Source organism: Bicyclus anynana, chromosome 24, assembly GCF_947172395.1.
Source record: "Bicyclus anynana chromosome 24, ilBicAnyn1.1, whole genome shotgun sequence".
In the NCBI taxonomy this organism is placed as follows: Eukaryota; Metazoa; Arthropoda; class Insecta; order Lepidoptera; family Nymphalidae; genus Bicyclus; species Bicyclus anynana.
The window spans coordinates 2,112,194-2,139,411 of NC_069106.1; the positions used below are offsets into that span (position 1 = coordinate 2,112,194).

Consider the following 27,218-nt stretch of genomic DNA (forward strand, 5'->3'; position numbering starts at 1 on the left):
ATTAGTAGGATTACTTGTATTTTGTGGTCAGTTTAGAATTTAATACGTCTGGCCTCTCTATTCAGTATGGCTGTGGTCTAAGTAATTTGATAACGAGGTAAAAGTAAAAGAATTACGCAAGGACATCTTGGTTCCACTGATATTGGAATACTAGCGGACGCCCGCGACTTCGTACGCGTGAAATTCTGCTTTTTCACAAATCCATCGTGTGTGTGATCTCAATCTGCACGATGTCATGCACATAGCAACCAACACACGTTCAGTTCGAGATTGTTATGAATAAATGAATAATTATTATCAGTCTGTGTGTGTGTCTGTGTGTGTGTGAGTGTATACTCACTCATAATGTAGCTTTCCATTGGTAAAAGGATTTTTGAAAGATGCGTGAAAGCGTAACAAACAAACTGTAATATTAATTAGGATAGTGGATTTTAGAACATTGTAAATAACGTAAAATTTGTATATGTAACGTTATAGATACTTTCGTCGTCATCCATCCATATTAGGCTCACTGCTGAGCTCGAGTCTCCTCACAGAATGAGAGGGGTAAGGCCAATAGTCCACCACGCTGGCCCAATGCGGATTGGCAGACTTCACACACGCAGATAATTAGGATAATTCTCTAGTATGCAGGTTTCCTTACGAGGTTTTCCTTGGTTACGAGGTACATGGCCCGGAACGGATTCGAACCCACACCCTCTGGAATCGGAGGCAGAGATCATATCCACTGGGCTATCACGGCTCTCTCTGTGGCTCTGTCTGCTGCCACAGTTACTTTGCAACTACTTTATTATAGATCTTAATGTTATAATGAATTCTAATAGATTCACAAGTCTCTGGTAACTATATTAACATAATTATTATAGGATTTATAGGTTACTGCAGTAATTCAACCTTGATATTTTATATTTTTTTTCCTCATTAATATTAATATTTTAATTAATGTCAAAGATTATAAACATCCCGATAGAAACAAATGGGTTAAATGCCTGCGATACCCGGACATTCCTCATTAAAAAAAGGCAGATTTTTTTTCAGCCTATGCTCCTACTATACTTACATTAAACCTATTATTAATATAGTACGGTAGCTAATAGGGATGATGACAGTTTTTTAAATTGTATATAAATTAAGAGTACGCTAATAGTAAAGCAATTTTGTAAAAGTAACAGGGTATCTGCGATCATTACTTTCGGAGCTACAGGGATTTAAAGGGTCAGATATGCGGCGCTGCCGCGGATCCCTGAAAGACGCCCCATACAAAATGGTACGCACTTATGACGTAGTAGGCAATTAATGATCGTTAGATTTGTATGGGCGTTTAAACAAAATGTTACATTTAATGTAAGGAAGCTAAAACTGTATGAATTTTCATCTAATTACGATAAAATATTTTTAGTAGATTTTGAAATTTTATAATCTTATTTATTTTGCAAATATCCAGTCAATCTTTGCTTTTTATGTATAAATTAGTTAACATTTACCTTATTTACCGGAATGTATCATAAAAATCAATATATTCAAACCTAGTCATCATCCCCATTATGAAGTTTGGGCTATGGTGTCTTTGGAAGCAAATCTAATTACAAAACGTATTTTTTTATATTCTGTAAAAGTAAATAACAAACAAAAAAATATTCATAATAAACATTCACTCAGTTCGTCTCATGTAGGATGCGGGTGACAGTTCGTTTCACTCTTAAAAGTTTGCCGCGATTCACGATAGTAGTACGTATTATGTACGTCATACAGGCAACTGTCACCATACCCATGCTATCTGAAAAACACTTTACATAGGTGTACGCTAACAGGATGGGGCATCACTGGATATTTTTCACTTAAGAAACAAAAATGGTCTTATTAAATTATGTAGGATGTTTTCTACTTTTGGGCGGAGTTTCTTTTTTTTAACTTTTGTAATGTCTAAACACAGAATAAAGATCATACGGAATGAGTCTTTACAAGCAGAGTAGTGAAGCCGGTGAAACCCATAAAACACAAACGTCACACAACAACATCCTCGTTAACATCCGCTTATACAAACTTTTTTTTATAATTTGTATTTAAAAATTTAACACTAACAACAATTACGTAATAATGAATATAATAATCAATAATTACCAGTAAAAAATTACTCCATCTTACTTATTTCTTTAGTTTTTGTGAACAGTTTTTTAAATATTTAAAAACATAAGACGCCATTTTTCTTGATTATTATTGAAAGTTACTGATAATAATGTATAAAAACCAGTAACGAAGGCTGAAATTTTCTAGTAGGTTCCCGTTCATGTATTTTTTAGTCTGAATGACCAAGCTAGTTTCATATACGTCTACTGTCTTATAAATATTATTAATTATTAATATTATGTACTGCTTTTTAGTTACGCGGAAAAGTTTATTGCACAGATTGTAGAAATGATGTTGTAATATTATTATATACCTATTACGAGTGTATAAAATACATTACATAATGAATATGAATGTTTGGATTTTTAAAAGGTAACCCCGATAGGAATCGTGTTGTTAGGACCCATCGCCGCTGATAAATACATATAAAACATTATGGGGTTAAATAGGGAAAGAAAGTTTACACCGATATTTACACGGCCGAAGTCGCGATCGTCAGCTAGTCTATGTACTTATATTCCGAATTTCAGCCGAATCGGTTCAATGGTTGCTCGTACACACACACACGCACACACACACACACACACACACACGGCCTTCGTGGCGCAGTGGTATGCGCGGTGGATTTACAAAACGGAGGTCCTGGGTTCGATCCCCGGCTGGGCAGATTGAGATTTTCTTAATTTGTCCAGGTCTGGCTAGTGGGAGGCTTCGGCCGTGGCTAGTTACCACCGTACCGGCAAAGACGTACCACCAAGCGATTTAGCGTTCCGGTACGATGCCGTGTAGACACCGAAAGGAGTGTGGATTTTCATCCTCCTCCTAACAAGTTAGCCCGCTTCCATCTTAGATTGCATCATCACTTACCATCAGGTGAGATTGTAGTCAAGGGCTAACTTGTAAAGAATAAAAAAAAAACACACACACACGCACACATACACAGCTGCTACTTTATAATCATGTGTAGTATGTCAGCTATCTGCTTTAAAATACAAAGTTCAAAGTTAACGACGTTTGCGATATCATTTGTTTAATAAACTAAGTAGGCAGTTAAAATTATTACTTACTTATTGGTTCCTAATCTAATAATAATTATATAATTGCAATAATTATATTTTACTACCAATTTATTTGTTTAATCCTCAATAGCTTACTGGTAAAAGAGTCGCCCCCCTAGTCAACTAACGCTTCGAAACTAGAAAGATGTATGGAATGACATTTGCTATCGACAGATCACGTGATCAAGATCTGTCATTCCCATACATTTTTCTACTTTTCGAAGCGTTAGCGATCGTAGAAAGAGAATCGACGTGCCACTTGGCTAGAGGAGCTGGACTTATGTATGGACGTCATGGGTTTCAATCCCGCCTGCAGTTGGCTTTACTTACTTAGTAATTCTACCAACTCCTAACAGTATTTTCGAGTAATAGGAAGGAAAGAGGAATAGTGGTAATATTTAACAAAAAATATCTAATATCTAGGTATACTAATATTATAAAGCTGAAGAGTTTGTTTGTTTGATTGAATGCGCTAATCTCAGGAACTACTGGTCCGAATTGAAAAACTCTTTCAGTTTTAGATAGCTCATTTATCGAGGAAGGCTATAGGCTATATTTTATCCCTGTATTCCTACAGGAACGGGAACCACGCGGGTAAAACCGCCGTAATGGCATTGTTAAGCGTAACGCAAAATTTATTGACGGTACTGTATACTTCTTTGCTGGTAAAGTGGTTACTTATGCTAATCACGGGTTAAGATGGGCGGTATGTATAGTATAAAAAAAAAATAAAAAAAAACCGTGAAATGTAAGACTCGACTAGAATTAACGCGTAATCGAAGATATACCTAAATATGTTTAGTTGAGTAAATCCACGTTTTAAGTACGTAGTCATTAGGCTAGAAAAGCAAATACCTTCAAAATTAAATATTTTTTATCAATTTAAACGATCTACATCAAGATATACTGATTTCACCAACACTAATTACAAAAATTATCAATTAAGATTGTAATTATCAAGATAATGTTAAAAATAAACCGACAAAATATACGTAAAATTATATTATGTAAAAAATGTGGGTAATTAGTTAATTGAGCGTACCTTTCGAATTATCTAGAAATCACATGGCTACATTTTATAATTTCTGAAGAGTTAGTAAACTTATTATTAAAAAATAATTACCCAGTAACTATTAAAACTATTTTTTGCATTTAAATTAATAATTTAAAATCTTACACCAGATTAACAACTTAACTATTTAAAAAAAATATTACATAAAAAGTAAAAACTTACCACAGCATAAAAAACATCGACTCCAACTAATAACTAAACGAAACTAAAATAAATGCAACTCTATTTAAAACACTGTCGATTAAAAAAAAGTCATGTAATCGATAATTCTTTTTTTAAATTACGTAATTAGCGCAGCGCGGGAGTATCGTGGACGCGATGGACGTACGCGCCTGTTTTGGGAACACTGGCCAAATAGAATAGAACTAATTTCAAATGCGCACCGCCTGAACGGCGTCGCTGTCAAACCGACTGTTCGATATTTGAAATTATGAATTTACCTCTTCCCTTGATTCTAAATTTGAATTTATTATTATTGCACTGAAATAAGTTAACGCTTTCATATTCAAAATGCATTTTTTTTTATTGGCAAAGGTTGTTTTTTACAACAATTTCAATTCTTTCTTCAAGGAAAATGTCCTACAGATTTTGACATTACTTTTCTTTTAAAGTAGGCACCTACTCAACAAAGGACTCAAATTTAATTTGTATCTACGTGCTTAGATTCGTCATCATTCATTTGTTTCATTAGGTACAATATTTTTATACTATACAACCATTGTACACCTACGTGTCTATATCTGGCTAGGACCGTTGACCTTACGAGAGGCCTATGTCCAGCAGTGGGCGTCCATCAGCTGATAATGATGATGATGTTTTGTAATATTTCGGGACGTTGCTTATGAATCCCCGAAGAGTGAAATGTTTATTTTTGTGAAATCTTCGCACACAACAATATTATGTTTACGTTAAAATAAACAGGAATAGATACGGATGTGGACTTGGCCGTGAAATAGATATTTTTGGTCGATAGTTACTAATTTTCGTAAATTTATCTAAATATCACACTAATATAGTAAAGGCGAAAGTTTGTGTGTAAGTGTGAAAGTGTGTAATTATGTTTGTTCCTCTTTAACGCTGCGGCTACTGAAGCGATTTGGCTGAAATTTGGAATGGAAATAGATTTAACTCTGGATTAACACGTAAGTTACTTTTCATCCCGGAAAAATCCATGGTTCCCGCGGGATTTGTGAGAAACTGAATTTCACGCGGACGAAGTTGCGGGCGACCGCTAGTACTCACATAAAAGCGACAGGACACATTACGAAATATCGCTTTACGTACAAATACAAAGGTGAAATTTAGCAGGGAGGTAGTTTATAGTTAGTAGATGTCCGCTAAGAACGGATTTTGTGAAAAGGCCGGATTAACGAGGTCTCAGGGTGGACAAAGATGCGAGCGTCCGCTAGTAACTACATATCACGCGACACGCCTCAATTCCGTAGGGGTAGGTAGAGATCACCTCCTCCACTTGCTACGATCCTTGCTTAGCTCCTTCATCCATTCTCATTAATCCGTGGCATACTCAGTTGCGTAGCTAGGCATGGACGATTTGAGCCCCTGCCCACGGCCTTGCATTAAAAAGGGCCCTTTTTTTATTCTTTACAAGTTAGCCCTTGACTACAATCTCACCTGATGGTAAGTGATGATGTAATCTAAGATGGAAGCGGGCTAACTTGTTAGGAGGAGGATGAAAATCCACACTCCTTTCGGTTTCTACACGACATCGTACCGGAACGCTAAATCGCTTGGCAGTACGTCTTTGTCGGTAGGTGGTAACTAGCCACGGCCGAAGCCTCCCACTAGCTAGACCAATTAAGAAAAACCTCAATCGGTCTAGCCGGGGATCGAACCCAGGACCTCCGTCCCTTGCGAGGTCTTGCAATTTTTATCTAGATACCCTCAAGAACCACTTACTGAACTTAACTTACTTACTTAACACGCAATTACTGAACCGATTATCATGAAAATTAAATGGGACCAATCTGGAACTATACTTTTTCAAACAAAAAAAGAATTTTGAAAATCGATTAAGAAATTACGAAATTATGAGGTAACAAACATTTAAAAAAAACATACGCGTCGAAAAGAGAACCTTCTGCTTTTTTTTGAAGTCGGTCAAAAAGGGCCTCACTAATACGACTTACAGACGTTTTTTATTAAATTAAATGGCAAATTAACCCGTGACTGCGATCTCAGCTGATGTTAAGTGACCATAGAGTCATGGAAGCGGGCTTACTTGGAAAAGGTAAGAAAATTGTTAATAAAAATCACAATAAAGACGTAAATAAAATATCTATGATCACAAATTTCATTTAAAAAATATGTCGTGGAATTTGTGTTGCAAAAGTTCCTTTTGTAATTCTGGTGACATATACAACCTTTATCAGGCAGATCGATTTTTTGTAATCGTAACAAGTATAGTGTGAGTAATACCTATCGCTGAGGTGCGTGTCACCACTAGGGCTGTCAACATTTTTTGTAATCGTAACAAGTATAGTGTGAGTAATACCTATCGCTGAGGTGCGTGTCACCACTAGGGCTGTCAACATTTTTTGTAATCGTAACAAGTATAGTGTGAGTAATACCTATCGCTGAGGTGCGTGTCACCACTAGGGCTGTCAACATTTTTTGTAATCGTAACAAGTATAGTGTGAGTAATACCTATCGCTGAGGTGCGTGTCACCACTAGGGCTGTCAACATTTTTTGTAATCGTAACAAGTATAGTGTGAGTAATACCTATCGCTGAGGTGCGTGTCACCACTAGGGCTGTCAACATTTTTTGTAATCGTAACAAGTATAGTGTGAGTAATACCTATCGCTGAGGTGCGTGTCACCACTAGGGCTGTCAACATTTTTTGTAATCGTAACAAGTATAGTGTGAGTAATACCTTTCGCTGAGGTGCGTGTCACCACTAGGGCTGTCAACATTTTTTGTAATCGTAACAAGTATAGTGTGAGTAATACCTATCGCTGAGGTGCGTGTCACCACTAGGGCTGTCAACATTTTTTGTAATCGTAACAAGTATAGTGTGAGTAATACCTATCGCTGAGGTGCGTGTCACCACTAGGGCTGTCAACATTTTTTGTAATCGTAACAAGTATAGTGTGAGTAATACCTATCGCTGAGGTGCGTGTCACCACTAGGGCTGTCAACATTTTTTGTAATCGTAACAAGTATAGTGTGAGTAATACCTATCGCTGAGGTGCGTGTCACCACTAGGGCTGTCAACATTTTTTGTAATCGTAACAAGTATAGTGTGAGTAATACCTATCGCTGAGGTGCGTGTCACCACTAGGGCTGTCAACATTTTTTGTAATCGTAACAAGTATAGTGTGAGTAATACCTATCGCTGAGGTGCGTGTCACCACTAGGGCTGTCAACATTTTTTGTAATCGTAACAAGTATAGTGTGAGTAATACCTATCGCTGAGGTGCGTGTCACCACTAGGGCTGTCAATTTTTTTTTCAGTGATAGGTATATAGTATTTTTTTAGACTAAAAAATAGTTTCTTTTAATTCCTTTAAGTGTATGTAACACTTAAAATAATATGTAAATTTATTTTATTTCAATTAATCGATACTAATTTATATTTTTATTCTTAACTTATTTATTTTTCAATCTTTGTTTATAATATACCTAATAAATAATATACCTACTTAAACAATATATACTAATTATATATACTTACTTACATAAATACTTTCCTCTTTCTTTTAATTTTCTTAAAAAAATTATAAACAATATTTTGGCTAAAATATAGTTTTATATCCAAGTTTTAAATGAAGTTGAAAACTTAATGAGAAAGGCACATTCCTAAAATACTTAATTAAAATTAAACAATTTTTTTGTTACATTTTGGTGTTTTATGCTTACCGTTTCTTTAACAGTATATAACCTACCTAGCGATACGTAGATCCAAAATACAACACTATGCATAAATTAAAATACGATTGGCAACCCTAGTCATAGTTGTAGGCTGTAATCTTTCCCTGATAATTTTATAAACATTGGCCAATTTTGACAGGTTACAAATATACTCATAGATTTATATGATTGAATTTTTTGTTTCTTTAAAACGCAATCAATCTCTGGAACGACAATACAGTGCATCCCTGCGACTCGCTTGATGTCGTCAGTCCACCTGGTAGGGGGTCGACCAACTGCGCTTTGTAGTACGGAGTCGCCATTCCTGCTCCTTGGACTCCAACGTCCATCGGCTCTTAGAACTATGTTTATTATGATTTGTTCCTTCTGATAGTGCCATCTCCTATCGGAGGTCAGCAATCATTAAGGCTAATTTAACTTTGTTCACTGCTGCCCGAAAGAGTGATCTGGTACTCATATTTAACCATTGTCGTAAGTTCTTGAACCAAGATGTACGTCTACCAGGCCTTCGTTTCCCCTTTGATTGATGATTTGTTTACATTTATCTAAATGCCTAATGATTCGTACAGGTAAAACCCTCGTGTTAAGTCCGTACGTGATACAGGACAAATAATCCTGACGTTACGACATATTTGCGTCATTGTGGATACTTTACTTCCGATTACTAAGCACTTTAACCGTATATTGACACACCCATTTTTCCCTGAAGCATCATTTATTTATATTATGTTACCGGTCATGTGTATAATCCGTTAATCTATACAACTCCTAGATCATGTATATATGTGTACACGGGGTGGTCATGTTATACTTTGTAAGTAAGATACGTGATATACCAGTGGATATGACCTCTGCCAAATCTGAGTGGGTCCAAATCCGGTCCGGGGCATGCACCTCCAACTTTACAGTTGTCTGCATTTTAAGAAATTAAATATCACGTATTTGAAACGGTGAAGGAAAACATCGTGAGGAAACCTGCATACCAAAGAATTTTCTTACTTCTCTGCGTGTGTGAAGTCCGCCAATCCGCATTGGGCCAGCGTGGTGGACTATTAGCCTAACATCTCTCATTCTGAGAGGAGACTCGAGCTTAGCAGTGAGCCGAATATGGGTTGATAACGAACTTTGTGAGTATTCTACAGAATACCTGAATTTCTATAATAGATTACTTAATTTATATAGATCATGGGACCGCTTAGAGGAATCGAGTTGAAATTAAAACCAAACACTTAACTATTCAAGTTTACGTACCAATCGTAGAAAATGGAAAAATCAAACTTGTCGGCGGGATGGTAACTAGCCGAAACATCCCAGCCAGACCTGCAGGCTTATTAAGTATCTCGACCTAAAACTCGGAACTGTGTACCTAAACACTGAGCTAAATTGAACTCTAGAGTGAACTTGCAATTCCGATTATGTAGGACAAATGACTGCCACAATGCCCAGTGTACCATTCTAAGCCCAACATTTTATCGACATTATGCGACTAAATAAAATACACCCTTTCTCGGTATAATTTAGACTGGACCAATCAAGAAAATCTCAATCGGTTTAGCTGAGGTTCAAACACAGGACCTCCGTCTTATAAATCCACCACACAAGCCACTGCGCCACGGAGATCGTCTAAATTCTAAGTTAGGTTCTTAATACTTTACCTTTATAATAAAAATATGATAGGCAAACCTTGTTTACTTGTCAAGGTTACAAAACGTACCTTTATGTATGTAAATCGACCCCTATTCGATTCGTAATGATTACTAATTATAAAAAATTTTAATAAAAAAAATTCAACCGACTTCCAACTCAAAAATTAACCTAAACTAAAAAGCAAAAAATAACATCTTACCTATGTGCTACCTTCTGATCAGTTTGAAGGCGGTGCCAAGCCAGTGATGTTTTAATTCAAGCCGTTTAAATTACACAATTTCTGTGGTTCTTTAAGAAACGGCTTTAATTAAAACGTGACACTGGATTGGCACCGCCTTCAAACTGATCAGAAGGTAGCACATAGGTAAGATGTTATTTTTTGCTTTTTAGTTTAGGTTAATTTTTGAGTTGGAAGTCGGTTGAATTTTTTTTATTAAAATTTTTATTTTTTAATTTTTAGTGTTAGCACACCTACTGAGTGTGAACAAAAAATAATGAGCAATTAGTTGAAACGTTATTTTCTTATGATAAGTATCTAAGTCCTACAATCAAAATTTTAAAAATACTACCTTAACTCATATACAAAATTTCACTCCCCCTTTATCCACACGTAATAATATTCAGAAAAACGTGAAAGGTGACTGTCCTCCGTCTTCATCACCAGACCCCCTATGCAGTCACAATCCATATGGGTGGAAAGTTCTCATCAATACAAAATTTATTAAATCCAAACACAAGGTAGCTACTGTGAACCGTCGAGGAGTTCCCTTAACTCACCTTCATCTTCATCACCAGACCTCTAATACAGTTACAACCTATCCAGGTGGAAAGTTCTCATCAATACAAAATTATCAAGTCAAAACACAAGGTAGCTACTGTGAACCGTCGAGGAGTTCCCTTAACTATCCTTCGTCTTCATCACCAGACCCCTAATACAGTCACAACCCATCTAGGTGGAAAGTTCTCATCAATACAAATTTATCAAGTCCAAACACAAGGTAGCTACTGTGAACCGTCGAGGAGTTCTCTTCACTGTCCTTCGTCTTCATCATCAGACCCTTAATACAGTCACAACCCATCTAGGTGGAAAGTTCTCATCAATACAAATAAATTAAGCCCAGACAAAAGGTACCTGCTGTAAATCGTTGACGAGTTCCATCGTCTGTGTATCGGCTCCATCATCAGACCAACTCCAGACCTTCATAAAATTGTAGTGGTTTAAAATACCTTATGGAAACACTAACAAACGCACTAGCCGTCTCTACGATTTTCGAAAGTTCCCCTCGATTTCTCCAGGATGCCATCATCAGATCCTGACACGAAAAAAATGGGACCACCCTGGAATCAAACCCTTCAAAACAAAAAAAGAATTTTCAAAATCGGTCCACAAATGACGGAATTATCGCTGGACATACATAAAAAAAAAAAAAAAAAAAAAAAACATACATACAGCCGAACGTAGAACCTCCTCCTTTTTGGAAGTCGGTTAACAATAGAATAATAACATTGAATTAAGTAGGTACCTTCTTACTCCTTAGATTAGATCCTCTGAGGAATTCAAAGAGATTGCGTATCAAGGTATTCTCTTTATTGACTTAAGTGTACTCGTGCATGTGCCCATGGGTCCAGTAGACTCAGTGGACTATAATCTATAATATAAAAATGAATCGCAAAAATGATTTACAAGACAGAGTCCTGGGTTCTATCCCTGGTTTGACCGATGAAGGTTTTCTTAATTGGTCCAGGACCCAGGTTTAGCTGGTGAGAGAATTCGGCCGACGCTAGTTACAAAGACGTGCCGCCAAGCTATTTAGCGTTACGGTACGATGTCGCGTAGAAACCGAAACAGGTGTAGAATTTCATCCTCCTCCTAACAAGTTAGCCGGCTTCCATCCATCCATCCATCCATCTAAGATTGCTTCATCACTTAGGTACCATCAGGTGAGGTCAAGGGAACCTGTAAAACCTGTAAAGAATAAATAATAACTAGCGGACGCCCGCGACTTCGTACGCGTGAAACTCGATGTAAACTTTCAACTACCCCTACCCTACCGTACCCTACCCTACCCTTACTCTACCCCTACCCTACCCCTACCTCTACCTTTTCCTGAATTTTCTTTGCTATAAACCTCACGGAGCCTGAGACCTTTCCAACGAATGCAAAACCGTGGAAATCGGTTCGTGCGTTCTCGAGTTATAGCGTCAGGAAGGAAAATCTAACTTATTTTTATATAGTAGAGATAAAGTGCAAAGAGAAGGATGTAAGAAACAGTAACTATTCTATTCTATTATGCCTAACGCTAACGCTATCGCTTCCATTCAAACTTTCAACCACTATTTTACCCCATTCTCTTTTTATTTTAGGGATAAAAGTAGCCTATGTTCTGCTCAAAGGTCCATATACCATAATACCAAAATTCATTTTGATCGGTTCAGCCCTTAGACCATTAATAACGGTCTAAGGTTCAGCCCTTTAGTCGTGAAAAGGTAACAGACAGACAGACAGGTAGGCTTACTTTCTTATTTTAAGTATAGATTCTTAACGTTTCTTATTATTGTATCGTTGTGCTGTTAATGAACGCTATGACAATTGTCACTGTCAATGTCGATTTATTTACGTCATTTGAGTTTGACATTGACAATCTAACATTATAAAATAAATATCTTGTGGTTCTTCAATCCCCACGTGTTTTTATTTATATTTTATTGCTATTTTAGCTAATTATGTTTAATTATTTTGTTTAAATTATACACAATGAATGCTAAAAAGATTTTACAAAATCCGTCTACCAAATATATTAGAAATCCGAACTACGGGAAACCTCCGAAGACAACTAATCCGGTAAGTATTGTTATTATTAAATTATTTTGAAAAGTATATCTATTTAAAATATGAAACCATGCCTGATCAACGGAATACGTATGTATATTTAATTTAAATTCATATTAAATGTAATATTCGGTATATTTCTTGAAATTAAAAAGCAAATTCCATACACAACCTAAAAATATAATAATTAATAAACGGCTTAGCATATTTTCATCCACTTTTCACAGATAGATTAAGCTTAGTCTGGTTATTTTCAGATTTGTTTCATAAACTCTGGTTGTAAGTAAAAATTGATCTGCTAAAATACAGTAAACAGAATGCCAGCCTAATATTCAATGTACTTATGAAGAGATAATCTTAGCCTTCCATGGATTCACCATGTTGGTGTCAGGTGTGTTAGAGAAAAATACTCTTGAGTAGGGCCCCGGACTTGTGACCAATAAGTGTAGGGTTAAAAATTCTTTGAAAATCATTAACACTCCCCTAGTCTACTTGCGTTGTTGTCCCAGCCTAGATAAATTTGGAAAAATCCTACTAGAGCAGCTTTGGATAACCATTCTTATGCAGCAACTTGCTGCAGATCTAGATAGGCCAAGGTCTTTAAGTAAGTTATAACGAGATTTTGCTGGTAATCCTCTCGCACCTACTTCTATAGCATAGAGAGTAACTACATAGCCATTTTTAGTTAGTTCATTTGTTGGGTCATAATATTAATTGATTTTTGTACTGCGGTCCTTTAGAATGTTTGTCTCTCACCACACAGTAAGCTCTTCCAGTATATAGTGTACACCTACAGGTAGCATTGATTATAATGCCATTGATTTAATGAAAATAAATGAATCAAATTTGAATGTTTCAGCACCTGCAATGTCTAGGAGCGCCTCACATAGATTCCTTCAACTTCATGATACAAGATGGTCTGAAAGCGGCCGTAGCTGACTTAATACCCATTGAATTTGAGTTGCCGAGTGGGGAAAAAGTTAAAATAACCATAGAAGAGGCAGCTTTTGCTAAACCCAGTGTTCCAGTTGAAGCAGTGGGTGTGAAGAGCCAAAATGTACTGCCGACGGAGTGCAGGCAGAGAGGCGCTACTTACAAAGGTGATTTCAAGATACGGCTATGTGTGTCTGTGGACGGAAAATCCCTTGTCATGGACAGGTCACTCGGAAGTTTACCCATTATGTTGAAGGTAAGTGAGAGTATCTTAAGACTACATAGTTTTGGAAAGGGCAAATATATTAACACTTTTCATATAAAAAAAAAGGTAAAAACTCATAAAAATATATATAAAAATCTACTCCTCCACTTATGATGCTTTGCTCAAGTAACTAGGGTTCAGGGCTCCCGAGTGTTAGCAGACCTCTGTACCCCTGACAAAACTGCTTTCTGTATATGACCATTCATTTAGCAGGCAAGCAAAAGCTACTTAACATGTTGGTCAAAGCTTTTCACTATAAGATCACTGCCTACAATATACTTGTCAGTGATAATAATTATAATTGATCAATCCCATTAGTAGAGCAATGCTATTTTTAAGAATTATAGGTTGTATAGTACAGTAAGGCATTTCAAAAGACAGCCTTTGGTTGATTATCTGGGTTTTTAACCGACTTCAAAAAGGAGGAGGTTCTCAATTCGGTCGGTATTTTTTTTATTTTTTATGTATGTACACCGATTACTCAAAGACGCCTGGACCGATTTCAAAAATTATTTTTTGTTTGTAACGGTATAGTCCCCATTTGGTCCCATTGCCATCATGTCAAGATCTGATGATGGAATCTTGGAGAAATTGAGGGGAACTTTCGAAAATTATATGGGTGTCTAGTGTGTTCGTAAACTTTTCCATTTGGTACTTTAAAGCACTACAATTTCATGAAGGTTTAAAATCGATCTGATGATGGAGCCATAAAACAGACGAGGGAACTCCTCAGCGATTTACAGCAGTTGCCTTGTGTTTGGGCTTGATAAATTTGTATTGATGAGAACTTTCCACATAGATAGGTTGTGACTGTCATTTATCGGTTTGATGATGAAGACCAAGGACAATTAAGGGAACTCCTTAACAGTTTACAGTAACTACCTTGTGTTTGGCCTTAATTAATTCGTATTGCTGAGAACTTTCTACCTAGATGAGTTGTGTATGTCATTAGGGGTCTGATGTATTCGTTTGAAATGAAATTTTACACTAAAAATGGAAAAATAATAAAAATTTTAATAAAAAAATACAACCGACTTCAAAACCTAAAAACGTGCCCACTAAACTAAAAACCACCGCCACCGCCTTCATACTGATCAGCAGGTAGAACATATTATGATGTTATTTTTCGCTTTTTAGTTTAGTGGGTACGTTTTTAAGTTTTGAAGTTGGTTGTATTTTTTTTATTAAAATTTTTATTATGGTTGATTAACTTATTATTCACTTTTATATGTATAGATTTTTAAATGAATGTTTTGTCCACAGTCAAAAGTATGTCACTTGGCTGACATGTCACCTGAAGAGCTGGTCAAACACAATGAGCATGCTGACGAATGGGGTGGTTACTTTATAATTAAGGTAATTTTCTTCTATAAACTAGCTTCAGACCAATTACCATAGGACTTGTCTAGCTAGACTTTACCCCTCTGTCAAAAGTATAAGATCTAACTTGTTTGTACAAACTGTATCCGTAGAATGACAACACGAGCAGAGAACGGGGAGTGTTGATCGATCGTCAAGGAATTCCTTAACCCTACATCCTGTAGTCACAAGTTCAGGACTCTGCTCAGAGTTTTTCTCTTTACCATGCTATGGACCTGCAAGGTGAATCCATGGAATGCTAACATATTTGTCTCAAACTTTAATTTACTTTATAGTTAAGGTAATTTTTAGCTGATTTCAAATAATAAAATTTTAGTAAAAAAATACATCCAACTTCAAAACCCCACTAAACTAAAAAGTGAAAAATAACATCATCATAATATGGCCAGTATGAAGGCCGTTCTAAGCCGGTGATGTATTAAATGAAGATTAAAAATGTTTGGGATTCTCTAGTATTAGTATTTTTGGTGGCAGGGTCACGAGCGATTGGCTCGCATGCTGCTGCTTACTCGGCGCAACTTTCCCGTGTCGATCAAACGCCCCAGCTGGAAGATGAGGGGCGCCCTCTTCTCGGAGTACGGAATCATGGTGCGATGCGTCAAACCCGACCAGACCAGCACTGTAAGTATTTTTGTACCAGAATCAAGAATTTACAAAAATTTGTTGAACGTCTCATCAAGATGAAGCTGCTCACGTAAAATTAACTTGATAACTTGTAAAGTTTTATGGATCCCAGATAGTGATGAAATCCAAAAAAAAAAATTACATTAAATTTTCATTTAATTTAAAAGGGATGATGACAGTTTTTTAAATTGTATATAAATTAGGAGTATGCTAATAGTAAAGCAATTTTGTAAAAGTAACAGGGTATCTGCGATCACTACTTTCGGAGCTACAGGGATTTAAAGGGTCAGATTTGCGACGCTGTCGTGGATCCCTGAAAAACGCCCCATACAAAATGGCACGAATTAATGACGTCGTAGGTAGATAACGGTCGTTAGATTTGTATGGGCGTTTAAACAAAATTACTAATATCTTTGTTATTTGTGCGTTTATGTTTATAGTTCATGTATTAAAAAATATCACATTTAATGTAAAGAAGCTAGAACTTCAGAATTTTCATCTAATTACGATAAAAGATTTTTAATAGATTTGAAATTTTATAATCTCATTTATTTTGCAAATATCCAGATAATCTTTGTTTTTTATGTATAAATTAGTTAACATTGACCTTATTTACCCGAATGTATCATAAAAATCAATATATTCAAACCTAGTCATCATCCCCATTCTCTATTCTAGAACAACGTGTTGCACTTTCTACAAAACGGCACGTGTAAGCTGATGTTCTCCCACCACAAGATGATGTACTACGCACCCCTGATCATGATCATGAAGTGTTTGGTGGACTGGCAGGACCACTTCATATACCGGCTGCTGCTGCACGGCAAGAAGAATGATCTGTATTATGTCAAGTGAGTATCATCTTTAACAACCAATATTTGGATCACTGCTGAGCAGGTGTCTCCTCTCGGAATGAGAGGGGTCAGGGCTTATAATCTACCACTCTAGCCAAATGCGTATTAAAAGACATCCCACATACAGAATTGAGGAAATTCTCAGGTTGCTGGTGTCCTCAAGAGGTTTTTCTTTTACCATTTGAGAGAAGAACCTAATCATCATCATCATCATCATCATCATCATCATCATCGTCATCATCATCATCATCATCATCATCATCATTATCAACCCATATTCGGCTCACTGCTAAGCTCAAGTCTCCTCTCTGAATGAGAGGGGTTAGGCCAATAGTCCACCACGCTGGCCCAATGCGGATTGGCAGACTTCACACACGCAGAGAATTGAGAAAATTCTTAGGCATGCAGGTTTCGTCACGATGTTTTCCTTCACCATTTGAGACACGTGACATTTAATTTCTTAAAATGCACACAACAGGTGCATGCCCCGGACCGGATTCAAACCCACACTCTCCGAAATCGGAGGCAGAGGTCTTATCCACTGGGCATTCACAGCGCATAAACCTACACACCTACACGGCCTAGAACCGAATGCATTGATATAATAGCCTGTCCAATATTTGCATGCAGTTGCATCCAGAACATGTTGCGCGAGCTACACGCGGAGGGCCTGCACACATCCGCCGAGTGCCGCGCGTACCTCGGGCGGATGTTCCGCCCGCGGCTGACGGAGCTCCCGCCGTGGGCCACCGACCTGCAGGCGGCGGACTTCCTGCTCAAGCGGTGCGTCTTGTTCCACCTGCAAGAGTACACCGACAAGCTGTACATGCTGGTGTACATGACGCACAAGTTGTACGACCTGGTGCAGAACAAGTGTAAGGTGAGTCGGTTGCCACATCACTAGTGTCCACATCCGCCGAGTGCCGCGCGTACCTCGGGCGGATGTTCCGCCCGCGGCTGACGGAGCTCCCGCCGTGGGCCACCGACCTGCAGGCGGCGGACTTCCTGCTCAAGCGGTGCGTCTTGTTCCACCTGCAAGAGTACACCGACAAGCTGTACATGCTGGTGTACATGACGCACAAGTTGTACGACCTGGTGCAGAACAAGTGTAAGGTGAGTCGATTGACACATCACTAGTGGATTGACTGACGGAACGGAGGGCCTCGGGTCTTGGGGCCTATAAAATTTGAAAGGCCCCCGAGACTGACATAGGTGTTGTAAATTAATCCACCCAGTATTTAAAGGAGTTAATTGATAGGACAACTCTGCAGTCATCGGAAGACATTTTGTCTATTTTTCTTCACTCTCACACCTGGTAGACTAGCAGAACCATTTTATGTACTGACTGTAAATGCACGGCAAAAAGAATAAGGCTAATTGGTTGATTGGCATATTTCTGGCTTAAATTTACTTGCTGAAATATCTAGTGTAAACTTCCTACATCCGAGACTAGCTTCATCATATATTTATTCGGCCAACTAAGTCAGCCAAGTAAGTAATAAGTGACATTGCGTGAAGCTCATGTGTTTCGGCCTATACATGACTGTCTATCTGTTTGACTGTTCGAATTCAATTCATTCATTCACTAATGGATTTTGAGGAGGTTATTAATTTAAATACGACTCCTTTTCCTTTTGCTGCAGTCAAGCAAAAAATTGCTCATAAAAATCATTTAATTCTCATTATTGTTTGCCAGGTGGAAAGTGCTGACGCTGTGATGGTCCAGGAGTTGCAGGTGGGAGGTCACCTTTACCTCCAGGTGCTGAAGGAACGTCTCCAGAACTTGACATATGTCGTCAAAGCCAATCTGATCAAACGGGCCAAGACGTCGAAATTTTCTATTACTCCGGTAAGATTATACTTAACTAGCCGACGCCCCGCAGTTTCACCCGCGTAGTTCCTGTTCTTGTGAGAATACGGGCATAAAATATAGCATATGACACTCACAAATAACGTGGCTTTCTGGTGGTAAAAGAATTTTCAAAATCGGTTTAGTAGATCCGGAGATTGCCACCCACAACATCACAAACTTTAGCTCTTCATAAAAGTAGTGTAAAGTAAATTCAACGAGAACAAATACTAAACCAAAATACGAGCAGGTCATTTACCAAAGCGACGACGGAACAAACTAAGTATGTCTATCTCTTTCTATCATGTTTATTTGCTATCTGCCGCACTGCTCACGGCTTCAATGCCTAAGGTCAAAGCAGGTTACGTAAACATTCGGGCGGCCATTTGATTTTGCACATATTTATTTAATTTCTTTTTGTTTCCTGAAGCGCTCTGAGTGATACATAAATTTCGTTTGTTCTCTGCTATAAGTATTTACCGTTATTATTTTCGTTAATTTTATAGACCTTATATAGTTCTCTGGTTCTTACTTACTTTTTTACTGTGGTTTCTAATCTGATTTGGCTGAAATTTGGAATGGAAATAGATATTACTCTGAATGAACACATAGGCTACATTTCATCCCAGAAAATCCCACAGGATTTGTGAGAAACTGACTTCCACGCGGACGAAGTTGAAGGGCGTCCGTTAGAGGCTAATAAAATCGGAAAGTTAACAAATATTTTTTTACTGATTTATGTGTGGTGTATGAACAGAAAGAAATGCAGAATATAATCCGCATGGCGGGCAATCTGGAGCAGCGCATGGAGACGTTCCTGGCGACGGGCAACGCGCCCGGCACCGGCGTCGCGCTCTCGCAGTACAAGGGGCTCACCATCGTCGCCGAGAACATCAACCGCAGTCGCTACATGTCACACTTCAAGTGAGTTGTGTGTGAACCTGGTCGCTATATCCAGTGGCGGATTAAAGGTCCAGAGTCCCCTAGGCAATCACTTTATCGGCGCCCCTGTATCGGCCGTAAGTGGTCATCATAATACTATAAATTTTAACTAGTTGTTTTTGCAATTACGATGACGTTGTATCATCAAACCCTAGACTTAAGTAGACCAGGACCCTTGCACTTACGCTAATGCGTGAATGAAATATGACATAACTGTGTATAAATCAAGAAGGACAACAGAACGAACATTGAAATTCGTGATTATTCTCTGCTCTGGGAAATAAGCCTTAATGTGTGTTGACAGGTGATGGTGTGTTATAAATATATCAACTGATTTAGGTTTTTCATTTTAAGTTTATTTTTTAAACTAGGATCAGCATTTAGTTCTTAAAAATTGATATGTTATTTTTTTTTGTATTTAAAAATTCTGAGCTTGCGCGCCGCTTGTAACTACACGCCCCTAGGCACGTGCCTAGTTTGCCTTACGGATAATCCGCCCCTGGCTATATCTCTAGCAGACAAGACAGGTGTGTTAATTCATCATAAGTAGATCTGGAACTTGGCTGGGTAGCGTTCTGGAAACTTAGCGACATCTTTGCATCCAAAGTTCCGCAGTGCCTGAAGTTGAAAGTCGTCACTAAGGGCATAAGAAGAGTATATACCATACCATCGCACAACTAGACATCGGGTGGGATTTCATCCCTACGTTGTAGATGTCCGTAGGACCTGTACAAAACGCTTTGCGTCTTTTTTCTCAGACGCACGGCTTAGGTTTGGAATACCCTTCTCAAGTCTGTGTTTCCTGAATCTTATAACTTGGGTATCTTCAAAACAAGAGTGAATAGGCACCTTCTAGGCAAGCGTGTCCCATCTTATCCTGCAACTACACTTACCATCAGGTTAGATCATGGTCAAACGCGAGCATATTTGCATTAAAAAAAAAAGTCAAAGTCACTCAGTAGGCGATAGAATGAAGTTATTGTGTGTTGGTCGACTAGGTGAACTGAGGACATTGAGCGGGTTGCAGGTAGTCGCTGGATGTTGACACCTAGAGACGAAGAGGCCTATGTCCAGAATATCTCTGGACCTAGTACCGAGAGACGCAAAGGTGGAAACTGCTTAACCCAAAAAGGAGGTCACATATTAAGGTCCATTATCAGCATGTCATCCGCAACAAAGCATGTAGAGGGAAAAAGGTCCAGCTCAATGTCATCGTTGCCAGGGATGTCGACACACAAGTTTCGCTTGTCACCGCCACCAAACCTTTAATAGGGATGATGACAGTTTTTTAAATTGTATATAAATGAAGAGTATGCTAATAGTAAAGCAATTTTGTAAAAGTAACAGGATATCTGCGATCATTACTTTCGGAGCTACAGGGATTTAAAGGGCCAGATTTGCGGCACTCCCGCGGATCCCTGAAAAACGCCGCATACAAAATGGTACCAACTTATGACGTCGTAGGCAATTAATGATCGTTAGATTTGTATGGGCGTTTAAACAAAATTACTAATATCTTTGTTATTTCTGCGTTTATGTGTATAGTTCATATTTACTGTAAGGAAGCTAAAACTGTATGAATTTTTATCTAATTACGATAAAATATTTTTAGTAGATTTTGAAATTTTACAATCTGATTTATTTTGCAAATATCCAGTCAATCTTTGCTTTTTATGTATAAATTAGTTAACATTGACCTTATTTACCCGAATGTATCATAAAAATCAATATATTCAAACCTAGTTAGTCATCATCCCCATTATGAATTAGAATTTCTCGATATTTTTGACAGGATGTTTAGTTAAAAATACTCAAGAATGTACCCTACATTTTCAGAGCAATCCATCGGGGGTCCTTCTTCATGGAGATGCGCACGACGGAGGCGCGCCAGCTGCTGCCGGACGCGTGGGGCTTCGTGTGCCCCGTGCACACGCCCGACGGCGCGCCGTGCGGCCTGCTCAACCACCTCACCGCGTCCGCGCAGGTAGCCCTATTTTACTTTTATTTATTTATTTTATTTATTTACTAGCCGACCCGGTCAAGCTTCGTTTTGACATAAGTGCACTTATTCTCTATCCCTACTCTACCCTTCTATACCTCTACCCCTACCCTACCCCTACCGCTTGACTCTTAAACGCTTCTATGGGAAATAGAAAAGGGCAGTTTTTAGGGTTTTCCCGGAAATTATTTGATTTTTTCACACCCTTTAAACCTTCGCTATACCTCCACGAACATTTCAAGACCAAGATGAGATAAATCCGTTCAGCCGTTCTCGAGTTTTAGCGAGACTAACGAACAGCAATTCATTTTTATATATAGATTTATTTACTTAATCAATACCCGGGAAGACATTACAGTTGCCCAATTCGTCTTTCCAGGCTATACATACATTAGAATAATAGATAATTACAAACAAAATTACAAACTATAACAAAAATAACATAAAGAGAAAAAAAAGAAAGAAAACATTAATAATTTAAATACAAAAACAATTAATCAATAACAATAATAAGAATTATTATAGTGTTGACGAGTATATGAATGACATGAAATTTTGTAATGTTTAAATATTGACGTTTTATAAATGTAGGTATGATAATTGTAAAATTCTGTAAATATTTGCACGCTGATATATCAGTAAATTATATTATTTACTAGCGGACGCCCACGACTTCGTCCGCGTAAATTTCGATGTCAACTTTACTACTACCCCTACTCTACCCTACCCCTACTCTACCACTACCCCAACCCAACCCTACCCAACCCCTACATCTACCCTACCCCTACCCTACCCTACCCTACCCCTACCCCCACCCTACCCCTACCCCACCCCAAACCTACCCCTACCTTACCTACACCCTACCCCCATCCTACCCCTACCTTCCCCGTACCCTATCCCTTTCCTACCCCTATCCCACCCGTACCCCTATCTCACACCTATCCTACCCCTATCACTTCCCTATCCTACCCGTACCTCTACCCTACCACTACCCTACCTCTACCCTTACCCTACCACTACCCTAAACCCGGCCCTAAACCTTTCCTACCCGTACCCTACCCTACCCTGTAACTTCTCTATCTTACTCCTACCCTTAGCAAAATCGGTCCAGTCCTTCGAGAGTGGTATGACCAAGAGAAATCGAGACTTCTATGCTAATAATATAAAGAGGTAAAGTTCGTGTGGTTGTAGGAGGTAATCTCTGGATCTACTGGACCGATTTCGAAAATTGTTTTACCAATAGAAAGCTACGTTATTTGCGAGTGTCAAAGGCTATGTTTGATCCCTATATTCACACGGAAACGGGAACTACGTAAATGAAAGCGCCGGGCGTCATATAGCGGAATTTCTGCGTCTTTTAGAAATTTTGTATTATCTCCGAAACTATTTAAGTAATTAACATACTGTAAAGGGCAAATCTTATCTCCATAATATCCTTGTGATTATTAAATAATTTATTTTAATAAGCATTAAAGTTTAGTTGTATAAATAATGACGTAAACCTAAGTATATAAAATTAATAATTTTTAAAACACAAAAGGTACTATATCTGCTAATATATAGAAGATAGATATATGGTGTCGCGGACTTTTTTGTAGAACTTTTAAAGATACATAAAGTCTCCATACATTAATTTCAATTTTACACAATAGTTAAGGCAGCGCATGCGAATAAGTCTGTTTAAGAGGATTTTCGGTCCGACCTGTATGACAAAAACTGTGTTAACTCGGCGAATATATATCATACTAATATAAAATAATAGCCTATAGCACTCCCCGATGATGTAGCATTCTACTGGTGAAAGAATATTTGAAATCGGACCAGTAGTTCCGAAGATTACCCCATTTAAATCATGTGACAAACTTACAAACTTACAAACTTTACCTCTTTATAATATTAGTATAGATATAGATTATTATTATTATTACCTTACGCCTTAACTCCAATTTATCATACCATATGTCATATAATTTAATGACTAGCAGACCCGCGTGGTTCACGTTCCCGTAGGAATATTAGTTTTGGGCTAAAATTATTAACAATTAATTAAGTATTATTAATTGTTAATAATCCTCGTACATATAGGTAGGACTGAATCATGCCAACCGTATTTCAAACTACTAAAAATATTGACCCTGCCCTACGTGTATATATTTAAAATATGTAAATTTGTAAGAAAAAAAAAATTTTAGAAAAAAGTCGAAAACACTTATAAACCACGGCGTTTCCGCGAAAAAAAACGAAAATAAACTCATTTACCCTTCTTCAAAATTAATACTCCACAGTTCCGGCACATACGCAATGTCAATAAAAATTTACAATAACCTTCCACACCATATACGGAATGAGGAGAAAGATATTACTTTCAAAAAGAAATTAAGAGACTTTCTGGTCGAAAAGTGCTCCTACACGGTAAATGACTACTTGAATGATAAATAAAACAAAAATAAAATCGGTCTCCCTATCACTCACTCGACAAAAGGATACGCCCTGGAAAAGGAAACTGGGTATCCAAATAGCCACATTATATAATAAGATGTAACTTGTATAATTATTATTATATTGTAATGTGTATGGTATTGTTTGATTATTAAATAAATAAATAAATAAATAACGAATATAAAAAGACATACTAAAAAGTCATTTGATCGGATTATGGTCCAGAGACTGATCTCCGATAGACCAAGAAACAAGAGAAAAAAAAAGATGATATTGACAGGTGTCAGAAACACAATCTCTGAGCGGCCGGACTTTAGTTGGTCTTTAGTTAGACTTTAGCCAGGCTGGTAAAACATTCCAGAATAGACTGATCTGACAGCTATTTAATTTTCAGGTCACCCAGCCGCCCGATCCAAAGCAACTGGCTAATCTACCTTTCGCCCTTGTAAAATGCGGTGAGTGCAAGTTTGTTTTTATTCTTCACAAGTTAGCCCTTGACTATCAAAAATAGGGATGATGACAGTTTATTAAATTGTATATAAATTAGGAATAGGCTAATAGTAAAGCAATTTAGTAAAAGTGACAGGGTATCTGCGATCATTACTTTCGGAGCTACAGGGATTTAACGGGTCAGATTTGCGGCGCAGCTGCGGATCCCTGAAAAAGTCCCATATAAAATAGTACGATTTAATGACGTCGTAATGATCGTTAAATTTGTATGGGCGTTTAAACAAAATTACTAATATCTTTGTTATTGGTGCGTTTATGTTTACAGTTTATGTATTAAAAAATGTCACAATGTAAGGAAGCTAAAACTGTATGAATTTTCATCTAATTACTATAAAAGATTTTTAATAAATTTTGAAATTTTATAATCTCATTTATTTTGCAAATATCCCAATGTATCATAAAAATCAATATATTCAAACCTAGTCATCATCCCTATTGCCGGGTGGTTAGGTTAGGTTAGCCCTTTTCGAATGGCAGCAGATTTTACTCTGGATGTTAATCCAGAGTAAAATCTGCGTCTGCTAATCCGTATTGGGCCAGCGTGATGGACTATTGGCCTAACCCCTCTCATTCTGAGAGGATATTCGAGCTCAGCAGTGAGCCGAATATGGATTGATAACTCAGACCAATTATAGAAGGACCTGTATCACACTCATAGTCACGAGCAAAATTGTCTGTCATTTTCTGAGTAAAACGAGCTTAGATTTAGTATATATCTTATACTAAACTAGAAGTTTTTGCCCGTTTTTTACACCATTCAACTACACAAAAATATTTTTACTGAGCTCTTTAATCGACGAACACGGTTACAACTATTTAATATCGATTCTATAGAGACAGTTTTTATAATTGCATTAGATCGTTGATCATATACTTTGACAGAAAAGTAACGTCTAGCGAGGCAGGTCCTATACAATAATTGGTCTGAGGTTGATAATGATGATTCACTGGTCATGCAGATATGGAGCCCATAAGCTCAGTGACCGAGTGCCCGCTATCCCGCGACGTGTACAAATACCCCGTCTTCATCGACGGCCGGCTGGTGGGCTACCTGTCCGAGGAGTCGGCAGCCAAGTCCACCACCTACCTTCGGACGCTGAAGGTCAAGGGGGAGATACCCATCACCACCGAGATCGTCCTCATACCCAAGAAACAGGTGAGCTGAAAGGAAAACGTAGAATTATAGAAGTGGCAGTGGGGAAAATTTTTGTGATACGTAGTTCTGTGGTTCTCAACAGATTAAATTCCCAACTTAGGTCGGTTTAACAGGTTAACAGTCCACAGACCATAATTGGTCTGTGGACTTTTTTTTTATTTTTTTCGAGACGTGATTACATGAATATTTTAGTTTTTAAATATGTTTTTGACAATACTAGCTAAAACGTCTTTCGGCCATGACGATCTATATATCAACTGTTTTATGACGTCACTATAACAAGTACCTTACAAACGGAGAGTTTGTCAGAAATATTAGTTTGACATTTAGCACATCAAGTAACAATGTGACGTCACAAAATGGACGACAGTGTTTTATATAATAAAATAAAAATAAAAAAGCCTTTTATTTCCAGTACAAACAATTTTACATACAATTTTGTGAGAATTACCTACTTTTAAAAATTAGTATGTAACTATTCTATGGTATTTATTTAAAAAAACTATATTTTGCTGGAACCCCCCTCAGGTAAAGGCCTCCTCCAAAGATTTCCATTTTTCCCGGTCTATAGCGATTTGAAGCCATTGTGGGCCTGCAATTTTTTTAATATCATCGTCCCATCTAGAGTATGGTCTACCTCTGTAGCGTTTGCCCGCTGGACCTTTCCATGATGTCACGGTTTTGGTCCATCTTTTGTCTTTGAGTCTGGCTATATGCCCAGCCCATTTCCATTTTAATTTTTGGCTGTGTGTTACAGCATCTATAGATTTGATCGCAGATCTTAATTTAGTGTGATTTATTTTTTGTATTTTTTTAATGTTAAGCATACTGCGTTCCATTCCACGTTGACATGTAGTTAGTTTATTTTTTATTTTATTTGTAAACTTCCATGTTTGGCACGCATATGTTAAGCTGGGTATAAGGCATGAATCCAATACCTTTTTCTTTAATTTAATGGGCATTTCGCTTTTAAAAACCTCCTTGTAACCCCAGTATTTTTTCCAAGTGCTTTTGACTCTTCGCTCTACCTCTTGTTCATTGCTATCTCTGTTGAACAGTGTTTTATATTCAGATATTATTTGTTTAAATAACTTTCGCTGTTTATGAAGCGTCTAAATGAAATTTAAGACAATAGGCTAGTTGACACTTTTTTTTAATGGTCTTAAATTATTCATTACCGTTCTAATGAAAAACACCGTGAAGTCACAAAATGGACGACGGCGTTATTGACATTTGAAAATTTTGAAAAAATACATAATTTTTAAATTTAGTTTTATAAGAAATCCTTATTTTTTTTGGAGTTTACTCCTTAAGAATCGATTTTTTATATATTCACCGTGCGCTGTGCCGCCAACAACTTGCACATCGCACCCATGTGCACGCTGTTGGCGGGCGCGCACGCAGCGCTGCACCTCGGTTGCGCACCTTTCACTTTTCAGGCGTTGCTATTGAAAAGAGTAAACTCCATTCGTGCGACGGAGCTGACACACTTTTTTTGTAATTAATATCGATATATCAGACCCAAAATCCATGTACTACATGTAATTAATATTGTTTATATTAAATTTGATAGGACTTAATTACCCTATTACTGCTTGGCAACTTTGTTTATAACACTCCCGATGTTCTGCGCGGGGTGTGTG

At 37.5% G+C, this 27,218-nt stretch overlaps 2 protein-coding genes across 2 annotated transcripts in view; one reads left to right on the forward strand and one right to left on the reverse strand.

The window, feature by feature from the left end:
- Nucleotides 1-4,641, reverse strand: part of LOC112043991 (facilitated trehalose transporter Tret1) — a 34,183-nt gene extending 29,542 nt beyond the window's left edge. The window contains exon 1 of the mRNA XM_024079697.2: nucleotides 4,420-4,641. The gene's annotated coding sequence lies outside the window, so the exon portion shown is untranslated. The remainder of the gene's footprint in view (nucleotides 1-4,419) is intronic.
- A 7,796-nt stretch (nucleotides 4,642-12,437) lies between these two features.
- Nucleotides 12,438-27,218, forward strand: part of LOC112043990 (DNA-directed RNA polymerase I subunit RPA2) — a 30,252-nt gene continuing 15,471 nt past the window's right edge. Inside the window, exons 1-11 of the mRNA XM_052888907.1 lie at nucleotides 12,438-12,636; nucleotides 13,484-13,813; nucleotides 15,086-15,178; nucleotides 15,677-15,823; nucleotides 16,505-16,677; nucleotides 17,311-17,560; nucleotides 18,377-18,529; nucleotides 19,287-19,453; nucleotides 21,308-21,455; nucleotides 24,304-24,364; nucleotides 25,379-25,575. Coding sequence (XP_052744867.1) covers nucleotides 12,550-12,636; nucleotides 13,484-13,813; nucleotides 15,086-15,178; nucleotides 15,677-15,823; nucleotides 16,505-16,677; nucleotides 17,311-17,560; nucleotides 18,377-18,529; nucleotides 19,287-19,453; nucleotides 21,308-21,455; nucleotides 24,304-24,364; nucleotides 25,379-25,575 — 1,806 coding nt within the window. The 5' untranslated portion in view covers nucleotides 12,438-12,549. The remainder of the gene's footprint in view (nucleotides 12,637-13,483; nucleotides 13,814-15,085; nucleotides 15,179-15,676; nucleotides 15,824-16,504; nucleotides 16,678-17,310; nucleotides 17,561-18,376; nucleotides 18,530-19,286; nucleotides 19,454-21,307; nucleotides 21,456-24,303; nucleotides 24,365-25,378; nucleotides 25,576-27,218) is intronic.